The sequence below is a fragment of the Vulpes lagopus genome, chromosome 12 (assembly GCF_018345385.1).
Source record: "Vulpes lagopus strain Blue_001 chromosome 12, ASM1834538v1, whole genome shotgun sequence".
Taxonomy (NCBI): Eukaryota; Metazoa; Chordata; class Mammalia; order Carnivora; family Canidae; genus Vulpes; species Vulpes lagopus.
The window spans coordinates 46,799,423-46,819,070 of NC_054835.1; the positions used below are offsets into that span (position 1 = coordinate 46,799,423).

Below are 19,648 nucleotides of genomic sequence, written 5' to 3' on the forward strand. Positions count from 1 at the left end.
TATTTGAGAGAGAGAGCACTCAAGCAGGAGGAGCAGCAGAGGCAGAGGGAGAAGCAGGCTCCCTGCTGAGCAAGGAGCCCGCTGCAGGGCTCCATCCCAGCACTCCGAGATCATGACCTGAGCCGAAGGCAGATGCCTAACCAACCAAGCCATCCAGGCACCCCCGAAAATAGGTTTTCTTATTAAATTTGATCAAAAACAAAAAGTAAGAAATATCCAGAGAACAATGTTGCAGTATTTGCCCTTCCACATACTGTCATACTATTATGATTAAGACAGCATGGCATGTGTGCAGGGAGAAACAGAGATTAAAGGAACAGAACAGAGAGGCCAGAAACTACCCATGTCATATGAAAACAATATATGGCAGTGGGGACATTACAATCAGTGTGTGGGGGGGGAGGTAGCTGGACTATTCAAAAGTGATGCTAGCAGAATTAGTTACCCACATGGGAGAAAATAGTTAGATCCTTACTTCATAGTATACACAAAAATAAATTCTAGATGGATTGGAGACCTAAATGTGGAAGCAAAACTTGAAAACTTTTAGAAAAAAAATAGGGAGGATTATTTTTATAGCATGGAATAGAAGATTTCTCAAATAAGACACAAATAGGAGAAACTATAAATTTTTTTAAAAAGCCCTCTGTACCAAAAGAAAGAAAATAAGAAAGGAAAATAAAAGACTGTATTCACAGAGGAAAAAAAGCCACAGACTTTAAGATTCATTTTCAGAAGATATAAAGAAACTCCTATAAACTCAAGAAGAAATGACAAACAACCCAAGTGGAAAATGGGCAAAGGATTTTAACAGGAAACCCAGAGAATGGCCAAAAGCATGTGGGAAGAGTCCCCAAACTCATTAACAGGGAAATGCAGATTGAAACAACCCTGAGAGACCACTTTACATCCTTCAGGTTGGCAAGAATTTAAAAGACTGGCGATGTCAAGCATTGGCAAAAGATGTACAGAAATGGGAACTCACATGCAGTGCTGGCAAGAGTATAAATTGGTGCAACCACTTTGAAGAACATAGCTAGTAAAATCCATGGTGAACAAATCCTTCAATCCAGCAATTCTACTTGTGGCTATACACCATTAGCAAGCTCTCACAAACTTGCCCAAGGAGGCATAAACAAGAATGCACATTGCCACTCTGTCTGTAAGAGCAAAAAGCTGCAACCAGCTTAAATATCCATCACTAGGAGACTGATAAATAAATTGCAGCAGAATTGTACAATGCAATACCATGCAGGAGCTTTGAAAGAAAAAAAAAAAAAGAACTAGAGCTATATGTATCACTAGGGGAAAAAATATTCAAAAACATAAATTTGAAAGCATGGTAAAGCATAATATATACATGTAATTTTTTTTTTTTTAAATTTTTTTTTTTATTTATTTATGATAGTCACAGAGAGAGAGAGGCAGAGACACAGGCAGAGGGAGAAGCAGGCTCCATGCACCGAGAGCCCGATGTGGGATTCGATCCCGGGTCTCCAGGATCGCGCCCTGGGCCAAAGGCAGGCGCCAAACCGCTGCGCCACCCAGGGATCCCTATACATGTAATTTAAAGAGTTAATAAATAACCCAAACAACAACTCTAGATATTATTTGTGGATGCCATATATGTTGTAAAATTATGAAGACATCCTAAATATTCAGGAGAGTAGTTACCTCTAGAGAAGGGAACAAGATTGGTGAGAATTACATAGCAGGAGTAATGGTGGTGAACTCTATCAGTAATGCCTCATTTCTTTAAAAGTGAGCAAAAACTCAGAAGCAAATATAGCAAAATATCAAAAGTTGCTCAAATAAGGGGCGCCTATGTGCTCAGTTGAGTGGCTGACTCTTGATTTCGGCACAGGTCGTGATCTCAGGGTCCTGAGATCGAGTCCCATGTCAGGATCTGTGTTAGACATGTCCCTCTCCCTCTGCTCCTCCCCCTGTTCTCTCTTGAATAAATAAATGAAATCTTTAAAAAAAAACATACGTCAGGGTGCCTGGGTGGCTTAGATGGTTGGGCGGCTACCTTCAGCTCAGGTCATGATCTCTGAGTCCTGGGATCGAGCCCCATGTCCACCCGTGGCTCAGCGGGAAGTCTGCTTCTCCCTCTCCCCCTGCTCATGCGCTCTCTCTCTGTATTTCTCTGTCTCAAATGAATAAAAAAAAATCTTTAAAAAATAATATGTCCACATAAAAACCCATACACACACACAAAAAAAATAAAAAATAAAAAACCCGTACACAAATGTTCATAGCAGCATTATTCATGATAGTCAAAAAAGCAGAGATAGCCCAAGTTTCCATCAACCAATGACTGGATAAACAAAATATGGGCAGCCCGGGTGACTCAGCGGTTTAGCGCTGCCTTCAGTCCAGGGCCTGATCCTGGAGACCCGGGATGGAGTCCCACATCAGGCTCCCTGCATGGAGCCTGCTTCTCCCTCTGCCTGTGTCTCTGCCTCTCTCTCTCCCTCTCTATGTGTCTGTCATGAATAAATAAATAAAATCTTTTTTAAAAAATGATATATCCATGTAATATTATTTGGCAATAAAAATGAATCAAGTGCTCCTAACTGCTACAGCGTGGGTGAACCTAGAGAGCATTATGTAGGTGAAAGAAACCAGACACAAAAGTTCACGTATTACATGATCCCATTTATATAAAATATACAGAATAGATAAATCCATGGACACAGAAGGCAGATGAGTGGCTGCCTATGGCTGGGGAGGAGGGGGAAATGGGGAGAGCCTGCTGGTGGGTCTGCTGTTTCTTTTTGGAGTGGCGCAATGTTCTGATATCAGGGGTGCTGATTGCAAAACTCTGAATATACTACAAGTACTGAATCATACACTTTTAAGGGGTCAGTTTTATGGTACATGAATTATACTTAATTAAACACACACACACATGCGTGCACACACACGCACACACACTCTGAAGAGCCTACTTTGGAGGTTGTGGCCTGCTCTGTCCCTCCCCCAGCCTCTCCCTGGAGGAGGTTCAGGACAGCATATGGGAGTATGACTTGGAGGTTGCTCCAATGCTTGTCCTCCCACGATGACCATGAGGAAATGAAGCTGGAGCCCTGTGTCAGAAATCCAGTTTTACAGGCAGCAGTATGGCATCAAGAGTGTTTAGCACTTTATCCCGTGGCCAAGCAAAACATACGCTTGATTGCAGAGAACAAATGAGCTCTGCAGTGAATGTGAAGCTTTTAAAGGCTCCTTCGTGTTTCAGACCTGCATAATTGCCTCGAATTTACTTGTAAGGCAGCCATAGTCGTGTCCCAATAACCAGTCCTTTGCTGTGCAATCATTTTTGCTCCTTTTGCAGACAGATATGAATACAGTTGTATTTCAAATAACTAAAATATTTGTAAATAAAAATAGATGTATTTTATCCATTCATTCATTTATTCATGTTCCTAACAAACAGACACATCTAACAAATGAGCCCCTACTACTTGCAGGCCCTGTTCTAGGCAGTGGGAGGACAAGAAGAACAAAATAGAATAAAGCCCCTACTCTATTGGAGGTTCCATTCCAGTCAGGGAGACCAAAAATGAGCATATAGCATGTAAGGCAGTTGGTGGTAAAAGCTATATTGACAAAGGGAGCCGGTTGAGTGGATCGGTATCTGGACAGCAGTAGGACATTCATACCAGGTGTCTCAGATGAGGGAGGGGGGGCACCCAGTAACAAGCTCTGCATACACCAAACACACATACATATCCAGAGGTGGGAACAAGCTCAGGGGGTGTTGAGCCATAGCAAAGAGGCTAGTGTGGCCAAAGCAGAGTGAAAGAAGAAGATGCAGCTGGGGAAGACGCTAAGTGCCAGCCATGCCAAAGTGCCAATGTCCAGATTGGGATAAATACAAAGTATGTTGGGAGGTCCATATAGGTTCCAGGTGGGAAAACCATAGGTTCTGCTTTGTATTAAGAGGCCTGCTGTGGGGGCGCCTGGGTGGCTCACTCAGTTGGATGTCTGCCTTCAGCTCAGATCATGAACTCAGGGTCCTAGGATGGAGCCCAATGTGGGGCTCCTTGCTCAGTGAGGAGTCTGCTTCTCCCACCCCCTCTGTGTTTTTTCTCTCTCTCTCTCTCTCTCTCTGTCTCCCCTCTCTCTGTCTCAAATAAATAAATAAAATCTTTAAAAAATAAGGCCCCTGTGCAGGGACTGGGGTACAGTGGAACACAGGAATGGAGAATGGAGACACAGCTTTCCATGTATAAGTAGACACGAAGATCAGATGGGTCACTCTCAGTGTAGTTCCATCCAAAGAACATCGACCTTTCAATTCTTTCTTACAGGTTGGGTATGTTATAATGGGTATGCATTAATTTGGAACTTAGGATAAAGATGTTTTAAAAGATAACCACTCAGGGCACTTAGGTGACTTGGTTAAGTGTCCGACTCTTGATTTCAGTTCAGGTCATGCTCAGAGTTGGGAGATCGAGCCCCATGTTAGGCTCTGTGCTGGACATGAAGCCTATTTAAGATTCTCTCTTTCCTCTCCCTTTGGCCCTTCTACCCTCCTCTCCCCACCCCCCTATCTCTCATTCTCTTAAAAAAAAAAAAAAAAGGATAACCATTCGTTTGGAATCCTTGTCCACTGCTAGAGGGAATATAAAATGGTGCAGTCACTATGCAAACAGTATGGTGGTTCCTCAGAAACTGAAGCAGAGACTTACCATATGATCCAGCAATCCCAGTGCTAGGTATACACCCCAAAGAACTGAAAGCAGGGACTCAAACAGATACTTGTACACCAATGTCTACAGCAGCATTGTTTACACTGGCCCAAAGGTGGAAACAACCCAAATATCTGTCAAAAGATGAGTGGATTAGGGGGTGCCTGGCTGGCTCAGTCAATGGAGCATATGACTCTTGATCTTAGAGTTGTAGGTTCAAGCCCCACGTTAGGTGTAGAGATTAGTTAAAAATAAAATCCTAAAAAAAGAGAGAGATGAGTGGATTTAAAAAAAGATGAATGGGGAATCAATGGGTGGCTCAGCGGTTTGGCGCCTGCCTTTGGCCCAAGGCGTGATCCTGGAGTCCCGGGATCGAGTCCCACGTTGGGCTCCCCGCATGGAGCCTGCTTCTCCCTCTGCCTGTGTCTCTGCCCACCCCCCTGTGTGTGTGTATCATGAGTAAATAAATAAATAAATAAATAAATAAATCTTAAAAAAAAAGATGAATGGATAAACAAAATGTGGTGTATCTATACAGTGGAATATTACTCAGCCTTAAAAAGCAATGAAATTCTGACACATCCTGCAACGTGGATGAAACCAGAAAGCACTATGCTAAGTGGAATGAGCCAGATACAACAGGACAAATATTACAATTCCACTTGTATGAGGTACCTAGGATAGGCAAATTCACAGAGACGAAAAAATATAATTGAGATCACTATGAGCTAGGGCAGCAGAATGGGGAGTTAGTGTTTAATGGATAGAGATTTTCTATTTAGGATGATAAAAAAAAGTTCTGGAAATAGTGGTGATTCATAATACTGTGAAAGCACTTAATACAAATGAATTACATACTTAAAATAGTTTATTTTTTAAATGTTTTTTTAAATTTTTATTTATTTATGATAGTCACACACACACACAGAGAGAGAGAGAGAGAGAGAGAGAGAGAGGCAGAGACATAGAGGGAGAAGCAGGCCCCATGCACCGGGAGCCTGACGTGGGATTCGATCCCAGGTCTCCAGGATCGCGCCCTGGGCCAAAGGCAGGCGCTAAACCGCTGCGCCACCCAGGGATCCCTTAAAATAGTTTAGATGGTAGATTGTACATTGTGTATATTAACTACAATAAAAAAAAATTCGAGGGGCATCTGGCTGGCTCAGTTGGTGGAACACATGACTCTTGATCTCTGGGTCATGAGTTTGAGACCCATGTTCAGTGTAGCGATTAAAAAAATTTTTTTAGTGCTCGCTTCAGCAGCACATATACTAAAATTGGAACGATACAGAGAAGAAAAAAATCTTTTTTAAATTTTTTTCTAAAAATAAAAAGAAGAAGGAGTAGAAGGAGAAGAAGAAAGAAGAGGAGAGGAAGAAGTAAAGCGCTTAGGAGCAGTCAGGAGACAAGTTCTCTTTCCCAAAATTTATCAGAGAAGGGTGACATTTAAAGATGGCAGGGAGAAATCCATATGAATGCCATCTAGAAGGCAGACACTAGGGATAAAAATGCTTTTAGGAGATAATGAAATCATATACCTAAAACTTTATTTTTTAAAAAACTTTATTATTTAAAAAAAAATGTGGTATGTCTAGACAGCACTGTCCAGTAGTAACACAATGTGAGACATGTGTAACTCACATTGCCAGTAGTCACATTAAAAAAAAACTCAAAAATCCAAAAACTGGGACACTAGGGTAGTCAGTCAGAGTGTCCAACTTTTTATTTTGGCTCAGGTCATGATCTCGGGGTCCTGGGATCGAGCCCTGCAGCTATAGGATCAACATACAGCAAAGAGTCTGCTTAGGGCTCTCCCTCTGCCTCTGCCTCTCCCCCCACTCGCTCACTCGCACATGTGTGTACACTCTCTCTCTCTCAATGAATAAATAAATCTTTTAAAAAAAAAACAGACAGGACTCATTTTTACAAAAAATTTTTAACCCAATGTATCCAAAATATCATCTCATTTTGTAAAAAATATTAAAAATCATTAATAAGTAGGACGCCTGGGTGGCTCAGTCAGTTAAGCATCTGCCTTCAGCTCGTCATGATCTCACAGTCCTGGGATGGAGCCCTGCGTAGGGCTTCCTGCTCAGCAGGGAGTCTGCTTCTCCCTCTGCTTCTGCCCCTCTGCCCTACTTGTGCTCTCTCTCGCTCTCTCTCATGCTCTATCTCTCAAATAAATAAATAAAATCTTTTTTAAAAATCCTTCATAAGTTATTCTACATTCATTATTATTTCATGCTAAGTCATCAGAAGCTGTTGCATATTTTCCACTGGCAGCACATCTCAGCTTGGACTAGCCATATTTCAAGGCTCAGTGGCCACACATGGCTCATGGTTTTTGTGCTGGTCGGCTCTGGGCTAGAATGAGGGTGAGGCCCTGAACCAGCACTCAGACTGTTGGCTTCCTGGCCCAGCAACACTACTTACAGCCATGGGACCTATGGAAAGTGCCTCGGTAGTTATGAATCTTGGTCCTACTCCCGGGAAAGATAACATAGGGATGATAGTTCACCTACTTATACAATAAAGGTTACTGGTAGACTCCAGCATGATAACATAAACTAGAAAGGTTCATTGTGTTAAAATTGTAGTGCTAGGTGAGGTGCCTGGGTGGCACAGTCAGTTAGGTGTCCGAGTCTTGGTTTCAGCTCAAGTAGGGAGCTCAGGGTCATGAGCCCAAGCCTCTCGTTGGGCTCCATGCTCAGTGGAGAGTCTGAGATTTTCTCTCTCTCTCTCTCTGTCCCTCCCTCTGTGCACTAATCTCTCTCTCTAAAATAAATAAGTAAATCTTTACAATTGCAGTGCTAGATAATAACAATTGTAGGCGGCTCAGTGGTTGAGAGTCTGTCTTCAGCACAAGTCATGATCCTGGAGTTCCAGGATCAAGTCCCACATCAGGCTCCCTGCATGGAGCCTACTTCTCCCTCTGCCTGTGTCTCTGCCTCTCTCTGTGTATCTGTCATGAATCAACAAATATTAAAAAAAAATACTTCTGACCATGTTAACTCTAGGGGAGGTGTGTAGGGAGGGTGGACGGAGAAGGTCATGGGTATTAAGCATCAGTAAATGATTCCATAGAAGTCTTCTCCAGGAAAAAAAAAAAGCCTCAAAACCACCTGTCACTGACTTATGGGTATATAGAGCCCAAGGGACGCATGGTCATAATTGCTATGCAAGTAGATTTTCTCGCAGGCTATAAGATGATATTTCTCAAAGGAAGGAGCTCAGAGTTTCCTTGTTTATGAATTTATCTTTATTTTATTGAAAAGCCTCGGCTGTTTCCTGATGGTGCACACTGAGCCGGCCTGGAAGCCTCAGGCCCCAGCCGGGTTGACCACGAGCCAGGCCCAGAGTAAGCTTCGTCCCACGCTTCCTGTCGAGTCCGGCAGCCTGAGTTTCCTGGTGACCCTTCCCTGCACCCAGCCGATTCAAAGGCCTGGCAAGACCCAGTGCCAGCCAAGAAAATCTGAGGCAGCCAGGTTTGTTATTTCAAATTTCTAACCCTGCAGACCCCTGTATTTGGCTAATAAATATGAAAGTTAAAACAAGGATGCCTGTGACAGCCACGATTAGAATTCAGCGGGGTGAGGTGCCTGGGGGGCTCAGTCGGTTGAGCTTTGGACTCTTGGTCTTGGCTCAGGTCATGATCTCAAGATTGTGAGATCAAGCCCTACATCAGGGTCCTTTCTCAGCTCGGAGTCTGCTTAAGATTCTCTCCCTTGGGCAGCCCAGGTGGCTCAGCAGTTTAGCGCTGCCTTCAGCCCAGGGCGTGATCCTGGAGTCCCGGGATCGAGTCCCACACGTCTGGCTCCCTGCATGGAGCCTGCTTCTCCCTCTGCCTGTGTCTCTGCCTCTCTCTCTCTCTCTCTGTGTCTCATGAATAAATAAATAAAATTTAAAAAAAAATTTTCTCCCTCTGCCTCTGACCTCCCCCTGCTCTGTCTCTCTTTCACCCTAAAATAAATAAACAAACAAACAAATCTTTTAAAAAGGGAAAAAGAATTCAAGTGGGCAGAAATCCCTATGTGACCAGCCTTCAAAATGTCAGCCCATTTCAAAGTCAGCTAATTTAACCAATACAGTAAGATCATAAAAATGATGAACAGGGGATGCCTTGGTGGCTCAGCGGTTGAGCATCTGCCTTTGGCTCAGAGTGTGATCCCGGGTCTGGGGATCAAGTCCCACGTCAGGCTCCCTGCATGGAGCCTGCTTCTCCCTCTGCCTGTGTCTCTGCCTCTGTGTATGTGTGTGTGTGTGTGTGTGTCTCATGAATAAATAAATAAAATATTTTTTTAAATGATGAACAGTAGGAGTATAAAATGGCACAGTCATTCTAGAAAACAATTTGGCAGTTTCTTTTACACTTAGCCATACATTTACTACAAGACCTAGCAATCTCACTCCTCAGTATTGATCCCAGAAAAATGAAAAACTTGCAGTTATACAAAATCCTGTACAACAATATTTACTGCTTTATTTATGATAGTCATATATTAGTCATTAGTCTTCAGAAAAACAGAACCAATAGGCTATATATAGATAGGTATTGATTATAAAGAATTGACTCACATGATTATGGAGGCTGACAAGTCCCCAAATCTATAGTCCATAGGCTGGAGACTAAAGATAACCAAAATTGTAATTCCAGTCTGAGTCCAAAATCCTGAAATCCAGAAAAAGGCAATGTTTCCATTTCAATCTAAAGGAAGGAAAAGACTAACATCCCACCTCAAGGCAATCAAGAGAAATTCTCTTTTATTTGGAGTAGGGTCAGCCTTTTTGTTTTAGTCAGGCCTTCAGCTGCTTGGATGAGGACAATATGCTTTACTCAGTCAATTTATTTACTTATTTATTATTAATTTTTAAAGGTTTATTTATTTATCTGAGAGAGAGGGCAAGTGGGAGGGGGAGATGCTAAGAGGGAGGGAATCTCAAGCAGATTCCCCACTGAGTGTAGACCCTGATCTATGAGCCTGAGTGTAGACCCATGAGCCTGAGACCATGAGTTGAGCAGAAACCAATAGCCAGATGCCCAACTGATTATACTACCCAGGCGCCCCTGTCGATTGATATAAATGCTAACTTATAGGGGGTCTGGCTGGCTGTCAGAAAAACGTGTGACTCTTGATCTCGAGATCATGAGTTCGAGCCCCATGTTTCATGTAGAAATTATTTATAAATAAATAAACAAACTATAAACTCATCCAGAAATACCCTCAGAAAAATCCAGAATAACATTTAACCAAATAGCTGGGTATCCTGGGGCCCAGTCAAGTTGACACATAAAACCTACCACCTCAAGTCAGAAAGTGGAAACACATCAAATGTCTTTCAACAGGTGAATGGATAAAACAGTGTGGTATATCCATACAATGACATATTACTCAGCAACAAAAAAAGGAATGAGCTACTGCTACTTGGAACAACTTGAGTGGATGTCAGGGCTTTTTTTTTTTTTTTTGGAGAGAAGTTCATCATCTTTAGATTCCAGGAATTAACAGGGATTGGTGCAGACTACCCCAGGCCCAGGGTTTTGTGGCTCTCGGGAGCAGACCCAGGTACAGCAAATACACAGGAAAACAGTGGGAAGGGAGGGGTCAGTTAGATTTGGTCTTCAACTTGAGGTGGGGGGTGGTGATGGAATAGTGATTATCCTTGGGGCTTGAGAATGAAAAATGGCAGGAAGAAAGCCGTTTTGGGGGGCCTGAGCAGGCCTAGAGGGGTAGTCCCCTACCCCTGGGGCTCAGAGTTGAGGGGGAAGGGAAATGAGGCCCCTTCCCTCAGTGCTGAGGACAAAGCACTCGGCTCAGTCTCCTTCTGCCCACCACCCCTCCCAATCCATGGAAAAGATGGGGTCCTTGTCCCGTCTCCTTTTAAGGGCCCAGAGGTTGTTCTCTGTTGAGCCGCTGGAAGGAGATTTTGCTGAACTCATACATGCCGATCATGAAGGCACAGGAACGGGCTGCCTTGATGATCCTTGGGAGAAAGCCTGCAATGAGAAGGGGCAGGAGGTCAGAAGTCAGGGCCCCAGGGGAGGCCCCAATTCTTCCTGAACTTGGGGATACACACACATACACACATATGCACACGCGTGCGCACACACACACACAGGCTTACCTGCAAAGAGCCCCCTGGTGCCTGACTCAGCCCTGATCCTCCCCAGCAGCAGCCAGGTGGAGTCGGCTCCTGGGGGTGTCACTCTCACAGCCTCCACTGCTCCCAGAGCGACCTGGCATTGAGTCATCACCACGTCAAAGGGTAGAGTCAGGATGACCGCCACCGTCCCTGAGATGCCGCCAGCCACAAAGCTGATGCCCACGGATGTCTGGTCTTTTGGCCTGAGCCCACTCAACCAGCTCTTCACCAGCTCATAGTTGAACCAGTACAGGGCTTGGGGGGACGCAGAGGTACACTCATTAGAGTTGAGGAGGCAATGGGGTGGCCCCAAACCTCCCATTTTCCACTACCACATAATGTGACAACCCCTCCCTCCTGGTAATGAGAACTGCCTGCTGTGTACCATTTTCTGTAACGTGCCCTCTATAGGAATCTTCTCCTGATAAACCTGGGTGACTACCCTGCCTGCGGGGACCATTTCACATGATAGTCAAGGCCGAGAAAAGTTAAGTAACTTTAAAGTCAGTAATAGTAAAAATCGGGACTTAACCACAGACCTCTTGTGTGTCATCCAGAGGCTCCCCTACCCAACCGGCTGCACCTGATTCCTACCTGAAAAGGGCACATCCCAAATGGCAGTGGGGCCCCAGCCCAGCCATAGTGAGCGCCAGCCATCCTGAGCCACAGTAGCTCGGACACAGGTGCCCAGCTCCCGGTAGGACACATGCTGGGCCTGCAGCTTTGCCCGCACCAGCTCCAAGGGGCTGATCACAGTCACGGTGTCCAAGCGGGCTAGGGCACCAGCCACCATGGGTGAATAGAGGTCAGAAGTCAGGGCTCGACCACAAAGGAAGGTCCTGAGTTGGTCATATGCGGTGAAGTAGATAGCAGTGGCCAGCAGTCATCACCAAGGTATCTGGGAGGCCACTCCACAGGGTCCTGGTGCCCTCGTGCCTCACGATCTTCACAAAAGTGTCCATGGTACCAGTGAAGTGGGTAGGGTCCTGAAACCAGGTGGCACAGGGGGCACCCTTTGGACACAAGTACAGGGGTTCCAGAACACCACTGCAGTACAGGAGGCACTTCCCTGTGGATGGGAGGGAGGAGGGCAGTTTGGTGTAGGAGAGGCTCCAGAGTCTGGAGAGAGGCATCAGGCCACTGGCCATCAAGGGGCCCTGAGACTGCAGGCCCACTTTCACCATCCAGGGGTGTCATGAAGAGGCGTGCAGATTTCACAGGGTACACATGTATCAAATCATCAGGGCTGTAGGCCTTAATATTTACTACCTTTTTTTTTCTTTTTTAAAGATTTTATTTATTTATTTATTTGAGAGACAGAGAACACAAAGAGGGGGAGGGGCAGAGGGAGAGAGAAAAGCAGACTTCCTGCTGAGCAGAGAGCCCAACACAGGGCTGGAACCCAGGTCCCCGAGATCACAACCTGAGCTGCAGGCAGACACTTAACCGACCGAGTCACCCAGGTGCCCCTACAATTTTTATTTGTTTTTTTTTTTTAAAATATTTTATTTATCTATTCATGAGAGGCACAGAGAGAGGGGCAGAGACACAGGGAGAGGGAGAAGCAGGCTCCATGCAGGGAGCCCCACGTGGGACTCAATCCTGGGACCATGGGATCACTCCCTGAGCCGAAGGCAGATGCTCAACCACTCTGCCACCCAGGCATCCCAAGCCACCCAGGCGTCCCTTGTTTTTGGTTTAAAGATCTTATTTATTTATTCATGAGAGACACAGAGAGAGACAGAGACACAGGCCCAGGAAGAAGCAGGCTCCATGCAGGGAGCCTGATGTGGGACTCGATCTCAGGGCCCTGGGATCACGACCCCAGCCAAAGGCAGATGCTCAACCACTGAGCCACTCCAGTGCCCCCACAATTTTTTTTTTGAGATTTTATTTATTTATTCATGACAGACACAGAGAGAGAGAGACAGAGACACAGGCAGAGGGAGAAGCAGGATCCATGCAGGGAGCCCAACGGGGGACTCGATCCCAGTACTCCAGGATCACACCCTGGGCTGAAGGCGGTGCCAAACCGCTGGACCATCAGGGCTGCACCCCCACAAATTTATATATGTTAATCATATTTCTATAGAGCTGGGGGTGGAAAAAAAGAAAAAATATTAGACCCTACCCCTAAAGCTGGTTTTGCTCCTTTTTGCTTGGTTGGTATAGGTACACATTTTTAAAATAGCTCTGCTTTTCTTTCAAGATACTACTAATAATATATGTTGATTGCAAAAGAAAAATTGTTACATGCTATTTGACTTTTGGAATGACTGAATTATAGTGTCGGACAAGAGATCCATGGTTGCCAGGGGTTAGGGTAGGGAGAGGGTGTGGCCATGAATGGCCACAAACACAAAGGAGTTTCTCAGTAATGATGGAGCAGTTCTGTGTCAGATTGTGGTGATAATCACTTGAATCTGCACGCATCATAAAATTTCATAGAACTATACACCAAAAAACCAACCAAAAAAAAGAGTGTTAAAAAAAATTTAAAAAACAACGGTATCTGTTGGCTAAGTAACATGTTCCAAACCAAAGTCTTGGAATTTTATGTACATTGCACAAGATATTGACAGCAACCTTGTGAATAAAAACTATTGCTCTCAGGATCCCTGGGTGGCTCAGCAGTTAAGCATCTGCCGTTGGCCCAGGGCGTGATCCTAGGGTCCCGGGATCAAGTCCCACATCGGGCTCCCTGCATGGACCCTCTGCCTGTGTCTCTGCCTCTGTGTGTGTGTGTGTTTATTCTCATGAATAAATAAATAAAATCTTAAAAAAAAATAAATAAAAACTATTGCCCTCATTTGAAAGAGGAGCCAACAGACACTCGGACAGACACTCAGAGAGTATAATCAACTAGACACAATCAGGTACCGGGTAAGTGGCAAAACCAGGACTTAACCACATCTGACTCCAAGGCTTGTGCCCCATCCCTGCCTCACGAAACCTCTTGAAACCTAAATAAACTCCAAAGCACGGAGCCTCCGTCGCTCACAGGATAGGCAATCCTGGCCATGATGTATCTTACACCACAGCTGGGTGTCCTGCACTTGTCCCTCTCACACTCTCTGGACCTCTTCACAGCTGCACGAGGTCCTGAATAAACACAGAAAAGGAGAAGTTGCTGGAGAAAGGCTGTAAAAATTAGCAGAGGGATGAAGCCATTCAAAGGCAACTACAGGACAAATCCAGACAGGCAGATGGCTCAGCCTGGGGTCAGGAGTCTCAGAGTAAAGGGAGCTATAAACCTTGCTTGAATTTGGTCAGTGACTGGCTTTTCAGGGATGTGTGTCTCCTGCAGGATGCCTCCCCCTGACTCTCCCCAGGCTGAGCTAGGGGACCCCCCCTTCGATGCACCCACATCAACAGGATTTATCTTATCAGGGACTTTCCATTCAGTTCTAGAACCCCCAGTGTCTATGCTGTTGATCTTGGAGCCCTGCACAGAATTTGGCCTGGGTAGGGGCTCCATAAATGTAGAGTGAATGAATGAACTGCAAGAATCTAACACAGGATCGTGGACTCAAACGTCTTGCGAGGCCGGGCAGACCATACACACGGATGGGGTCGGGGATGGAAATGTAGGGAATAGCAAGGAAGAGAGTGAATGGGAGCATGTGTACCACATCTGAAAGGGGCAGCCACTACCCAGTCCTGGTCATTTGCTGCCAGGTGGGAACGTGGACCATCCATTGCCACATCTGATTTTTCAAAAGAGGCCAAAATCCAGGCTTTTATGATGAGCTCCTGAATTTTTCATGTTGTGAACTAATTTTAAACTTTTTTAATTGAGTGAGAGCCAAACAAAACACATATGCTGGTTGACCACTGCCCAGAGGACATGTTTGGAACGTCCACTCTAAAACTTCAGGATGTTTCAGTTTCTGATGCAGTGATTTTGTTGATAAGTGCTAGGCAAAGAGCTCAAGAGCAGGCAAAGGAAAGCCAACGTCACTAACATCCAGAAGACATTCGTTTTGACGGCCTCTTCTATAAGCAAACCACCGGGAGAGGCCCAAAGACCAGGCAGAAACTCCTTATGGGGGTTGGGGGGGCAGATGACCACATGACTGCTAGCTGGTTTGGTTATAGGATTCTTGTATAACTTGAACCCCCATGAAAAATGCATCTTTTTTGAATTATCAGACTATTTTCATCCCAGCGCTAGAGGCACAAAGACCAGACAATCTCATCTAATGGACAAAAGATGGTCTTGCCAGATCTATTTAAAGAGGGGCCCTCATTGCCACTTGCACAAGACAGAGGGAATTTAAGACAAGACTGGACAGGGTCCTGGGGGAGAGGCCATGGGTGGTGAATTAGCCCTGGCCCGAGGACCTAATATAGATGTGAAGTCTCCCCTCCTCCCACCCTTCACTGGAACGCCAAGGGCCTCTTGTCATCTCCTTCACTGGCCAGTCCTTACTCTCAAACTCAGGAAATCGGCACAGTGCTCAGAGACTGGCCTAGCTTCTGACCTTCCTTGACTGTCTGCTGGTTGTGTGACTTCAGGCAAGTGACAGCTTTGGAAACCTGGTTTCTCCGCCTTTAAAATGTAACCGACACACATTGGCATCATGCACCCCTTCATACGATATAATGGTTTCCCTTTGGTATTCCTCCCCGAAATCTATATCCCCAGTCTAAACACGAGGAAACACCAGACAAGCTCAAATTGGGGAGCATTATACAAAACACCTGAATGTATTCTTCAAAGGTATCAAGACAAAGAAACACAAGGATAGACTCAGAAACTGTCACAGGTTGGAGGAGATTGGCCAACTGAATTGTAACATGGTATCCTGGATTGGTTCCCGGGATGGAAAAAGGCCAGTGGTACCAACAACTGGTGAGAACCGAGTAAAATCTGTGTAATTTAGTTTTAAAAATCATGGGACTGGGCACTGGGGTGGCTCAGTCGGTTGAAAGTCCAACTCTTGATTTCGGTTCTGGTCGTGATCTCAAGGTCATGAGAACGAGTCCCGTGCTGGGCTCCACCCTAGGTAGGGAGCCTGCCTGGGATTCTCTCTCCCCCCTCTGCCCCTCCCGACTGCATGTGCTCTTCCTCTCTCTCAGATAAATAAATCTTTAAAATCATGACACTGATAGCTCTTCTTCATATCCTTTTCCCCTTCTTCTTCCTTTCTGGAACAATTCAATCCTAAAAGTTAGGTGAGACAGAGCAAGATAGATGTCCACAGTGGGAGGGGGTGGGGAGCCATGGTGACACAGAGTGTGGGTGGCCCCACATAAGGATTCAGAGCCTGAGAAGGGTAGGAAGGCTGTCCATGCAGGAGACGGCCTGGGGTGGGGAGTCAGAGCCCACATGGGGAGGGGAAAGCATCTCTGCCAGAGAACAGAGTTATAAATATGCAAAGGGAGAAGGTTGGGACCAAGTCCGTGGCGTTGGACAGGAATCAGACACATTTGTGTGAACTCATACTGGTGTGAACTCTTTCAGTATATAGAGATACAAAAATAATTATAGAGATGAGTATTTAATAGATAGAGTTTCGGTTTTGCAAGATGAGTTCTGTGAATGGATGGTGGTGAGGGCTGTACAAGTGAGTGTTCTTCATGTCAGTGAAATGTACACCTGAAAATGTTTAAGATGGTAAATGTTATGTTCTGGGCATCTTACCACAATTTTTTAAAATAATAAGTAGACGTAGATGTAACTGGTTGTGTCTGTATGTATGTCATCCTGTGGGTGTTCTGCTGTGGATGTGTATACACACACACCTACATTCCCTTGTTTTCTCCCCTGAGAGTGACGGGGAAGCCTCACCCTGGTAGCAATGAGCACACCCAGCACCAAGATCTTGACTTCTAAACACCATTTGCACTAAAATGAACCAGGATTCTTGGAGAAATGACTGATTTCACAGAGCTGGGACAGGGAAAGTGTGAGATGAGCCTAGAACATCTTGTGCTAGAGAGCTCAAAGAATGACAGGCTTGGCACAGGACATAGCAATTAGCCACTGGGCTCCCACTGGCCAAACTCAGACTAATTATCAAAATAACTAATGAGAGTAACAGATTACAACCCACTGAATCCGTGAGTGCATGCAGACATTACATTTCTTGCCAAGATCAAGGCAAGGGAAGGTAGCACCGGGGAAAGAAGGACGCTCACTCTTATTTTCCTTTTTCCTATTTTTTTACAAAAATGCTGAGTGGAAAGGACATGACACATAGAGCAAACTAGAAGCCCAGAAAATTCCTAGAGAGACTGTCCAAGACATATGGACTTTTGAGATCTGTCCAGTGTCATTTCCTGTTGGTGGGGAGGGAAGATGCAGGGGGTGCCGTGAGGAATGGAGTGTGGGGGTGAGGGGAGCAGGAGAGAGGAAAGGAGGCTAGGCCACCGACTGCTGCTTCCAGGGAGCGCCCCCCATGCTGTGGGAGTGGGGGTGGCAAGGGGCCCCCAGGAGCAGCCTCTGCCCTTCAGAGTGGAGGTGCCCCACATCTGGTTCACATTGAAGGGTAAAAGCAAATGGGTTTCTGCACTGGAAGGAGCCCAGAAGCCTCGGCCAAGCCATGCTGCTTGGACACCAGGGCACAGCATCACCTCTTCCACGGGTCACCGGGCCTGGCCAGCTCCCAAGGGCCTGCAGAGAGGACGTGGTTGGAAGGAGGCCATCTTCTCTGCTTAGAACCACATTATCCGGGCCCAGCTCTGCCTAATGGATAAAACAGCCATAGGTCCAGAGGGGCTGGTTCTGTGACGTGCAGATGACTCATGTCAGGCCTGGAATGAGGCTGGAGCTGCACACACACCAAATGTAACCACCTCCACCCACACGAGTTGTTTGTTCTTCTCACGATATCTCCCTCCACTAGGAAGGGACAACTGCTTGCTGGGGAATCTTCAGCAACTTTCTTAACTTCTCTGAGACCCAGCCTCCCCAACTGTAAAATGGGAACAGTGACTCCTTCCTCAGAGGGCCATCGTTAGCCAGTTAGAGTCACTGAATAAAACGGAGAGTCAGCCCCAGAAAGTTCTCGATCAATGTCTGCCATTCCCATTGGTCATTTGGATATCATTCTTATCTCTTCTATTGAATAGTAAAAATCTAGGGGGGAAAAGGACTTTTTCTTGCAGGCTTTTACCCCAGCAATCAGTACTGTCCTTGGCAGTACCAGGCAAGGGACCAACAGATGACAGTCCACTCTCCGGTTTGGCTATCTCGTGGCTTGTGTGACCCTAGGCAGCTTCCTAAACCTCTCTGAGACTCTATTTCCCTCTTTATAGAGGTGGAATCCTTGCCCTCACCATCAGGGCACTTGTAGGAACTGAGAGAGGTCATGCTTGTCAGGGGATGGTTTGTGGTATATACTATTTTCCTTCCCACACTCGCTTAAGAGGTTCAAAAAACAGTGTTGGGTCGAAGGGAAGCATCTTTAAAACCATCCAGCCCTGGCCCTTTCTCTGCCCAGCATTAGATCTTTCCTCTTCGAAAATCACCAGCAGCTGGGAGCGTGCTGATTCATCGTGGGGTGAGCTCTGACCCAGCGTCCCGGCTAGTACACCCCAGCTTCCCATCCTGGCCGCCCTGTTGTTGCCCTCAGATTTAAGAAAACACACTGATTCTTCACCAGATGCAACCAGCTTGCTCTTCCCTGGCCCGCTCCTGGCTGCTCACTGGGAGCCGCACAGCGTCAGTGGCCGTCCTTGTCCATCGGAGAGCCCTGACCAGGAGCGGGTCTGCAGAGCCAAAGACCTGGCCTCTGGGACACCACCTCCCTTGGTTCTTTGGAGGAGATGAAGCCAGAGAAGCTGGCCGCACCTTGGCAAAGCACTTGACCTCCTGTGCCTTCATTTTCTCATCTGTAGAAATGGACACTACCCACCTCAGAGAGTGTGATGAGGCTTTCCCGAGAAGTTCAAGTACCTAAGCGGTGTACTTAGTGCAGTACCTGGCACGGAAGAACTGCTTAGCAAATGTTCACTATTGCAAATCCTAGCTCTCATTTGGAATCTCTCCAGCTCTAAATAATTCCTCCTAAGCAGCTCAGAAGTTGGCAGGATTCAAACTCAACTCTGATCTTCCCAGGCTACTGGGGGAGAGAGATAATCTGTCTCTTGGTTTCTCTCACTTCCTTTCACAAGTGAGGGATCTGGTGGTCCAGCAACATCTAATCCACTCCTATAACCCAGCCACCCTGTCCATAGAACCATGATCCGATCTGTAATCAAGTCTTAATTCCTCTCATCTGGTCACCCAGATGCCAACACACCTAATTAACTCTCACCTTCTCCCCAAATCAGTCACCCACTTGATTACCAGCCACAATCTAACTCCCATGCCTGCCCCCGTCCCCACTTGGGCACTGCTTAATGTAATCAGCAAGCAAAATGAAACCTTTTACTTTAAGCTTTTTTTCTGAAATCTTGAACCAAAAAAAGAGCAGAAAAAGTAGACTTCTCCACCTCTGTGAAATCCTAAGTAAAAAAAAAAAAATGTGATTTGTAATTATAATGTGTTATATAGTATATAATACAATAACTATTACATATAACAAGATAATCATATAAATTATTTCTGTGTGTGTGTGTGTGTGTGTGTGTGTGTGTACATGCAACCAGGGCTATGAGAATGCTTATTATCACACTCAAGAGTGAAATGGAACTGGAACTGAAAGATATTATGCTAAGTGAAATAGGTCAATCAGAGAAAGCTAATTATCATACAATCTCACTCATGTGGAGTTTAAGAAACAAAACAGGATCATAGGGGAAGGGAAGGAAAAACAGAATCATAGGGGAAGGGAAGGAAAAACAAAACAAGACAAAATCAG

At 45.6% G+C, this 19,648-nt stretch overlaps 1 protein-coding gene across 1 annotated transcript; it reads right to left on the minus strand.

The window, feature by feature from the left end:
- Positions 1-10,576: 10,576 nt before the first annotated feature.
- LOC121474015 (solute carrier family 25 member 39-like) lies at positions 10,577-18,669 on the minus strand. Its single transcript, XM_041726844.1, is given in 8 exon segments — positions 10,577-10,692; positions 10,821-11,093; positions 11,433-11,716; positions 11,718-12,020; positions 12,022-12,084; positions 13,787-13,940; positions 15,323-15,390; positions 18,446-18,669. Coding segments are annotated over 8 exon segments (1,485 nt in total).
- Positions 18,670-19,648: the final 979 nt, after the last annotated feature.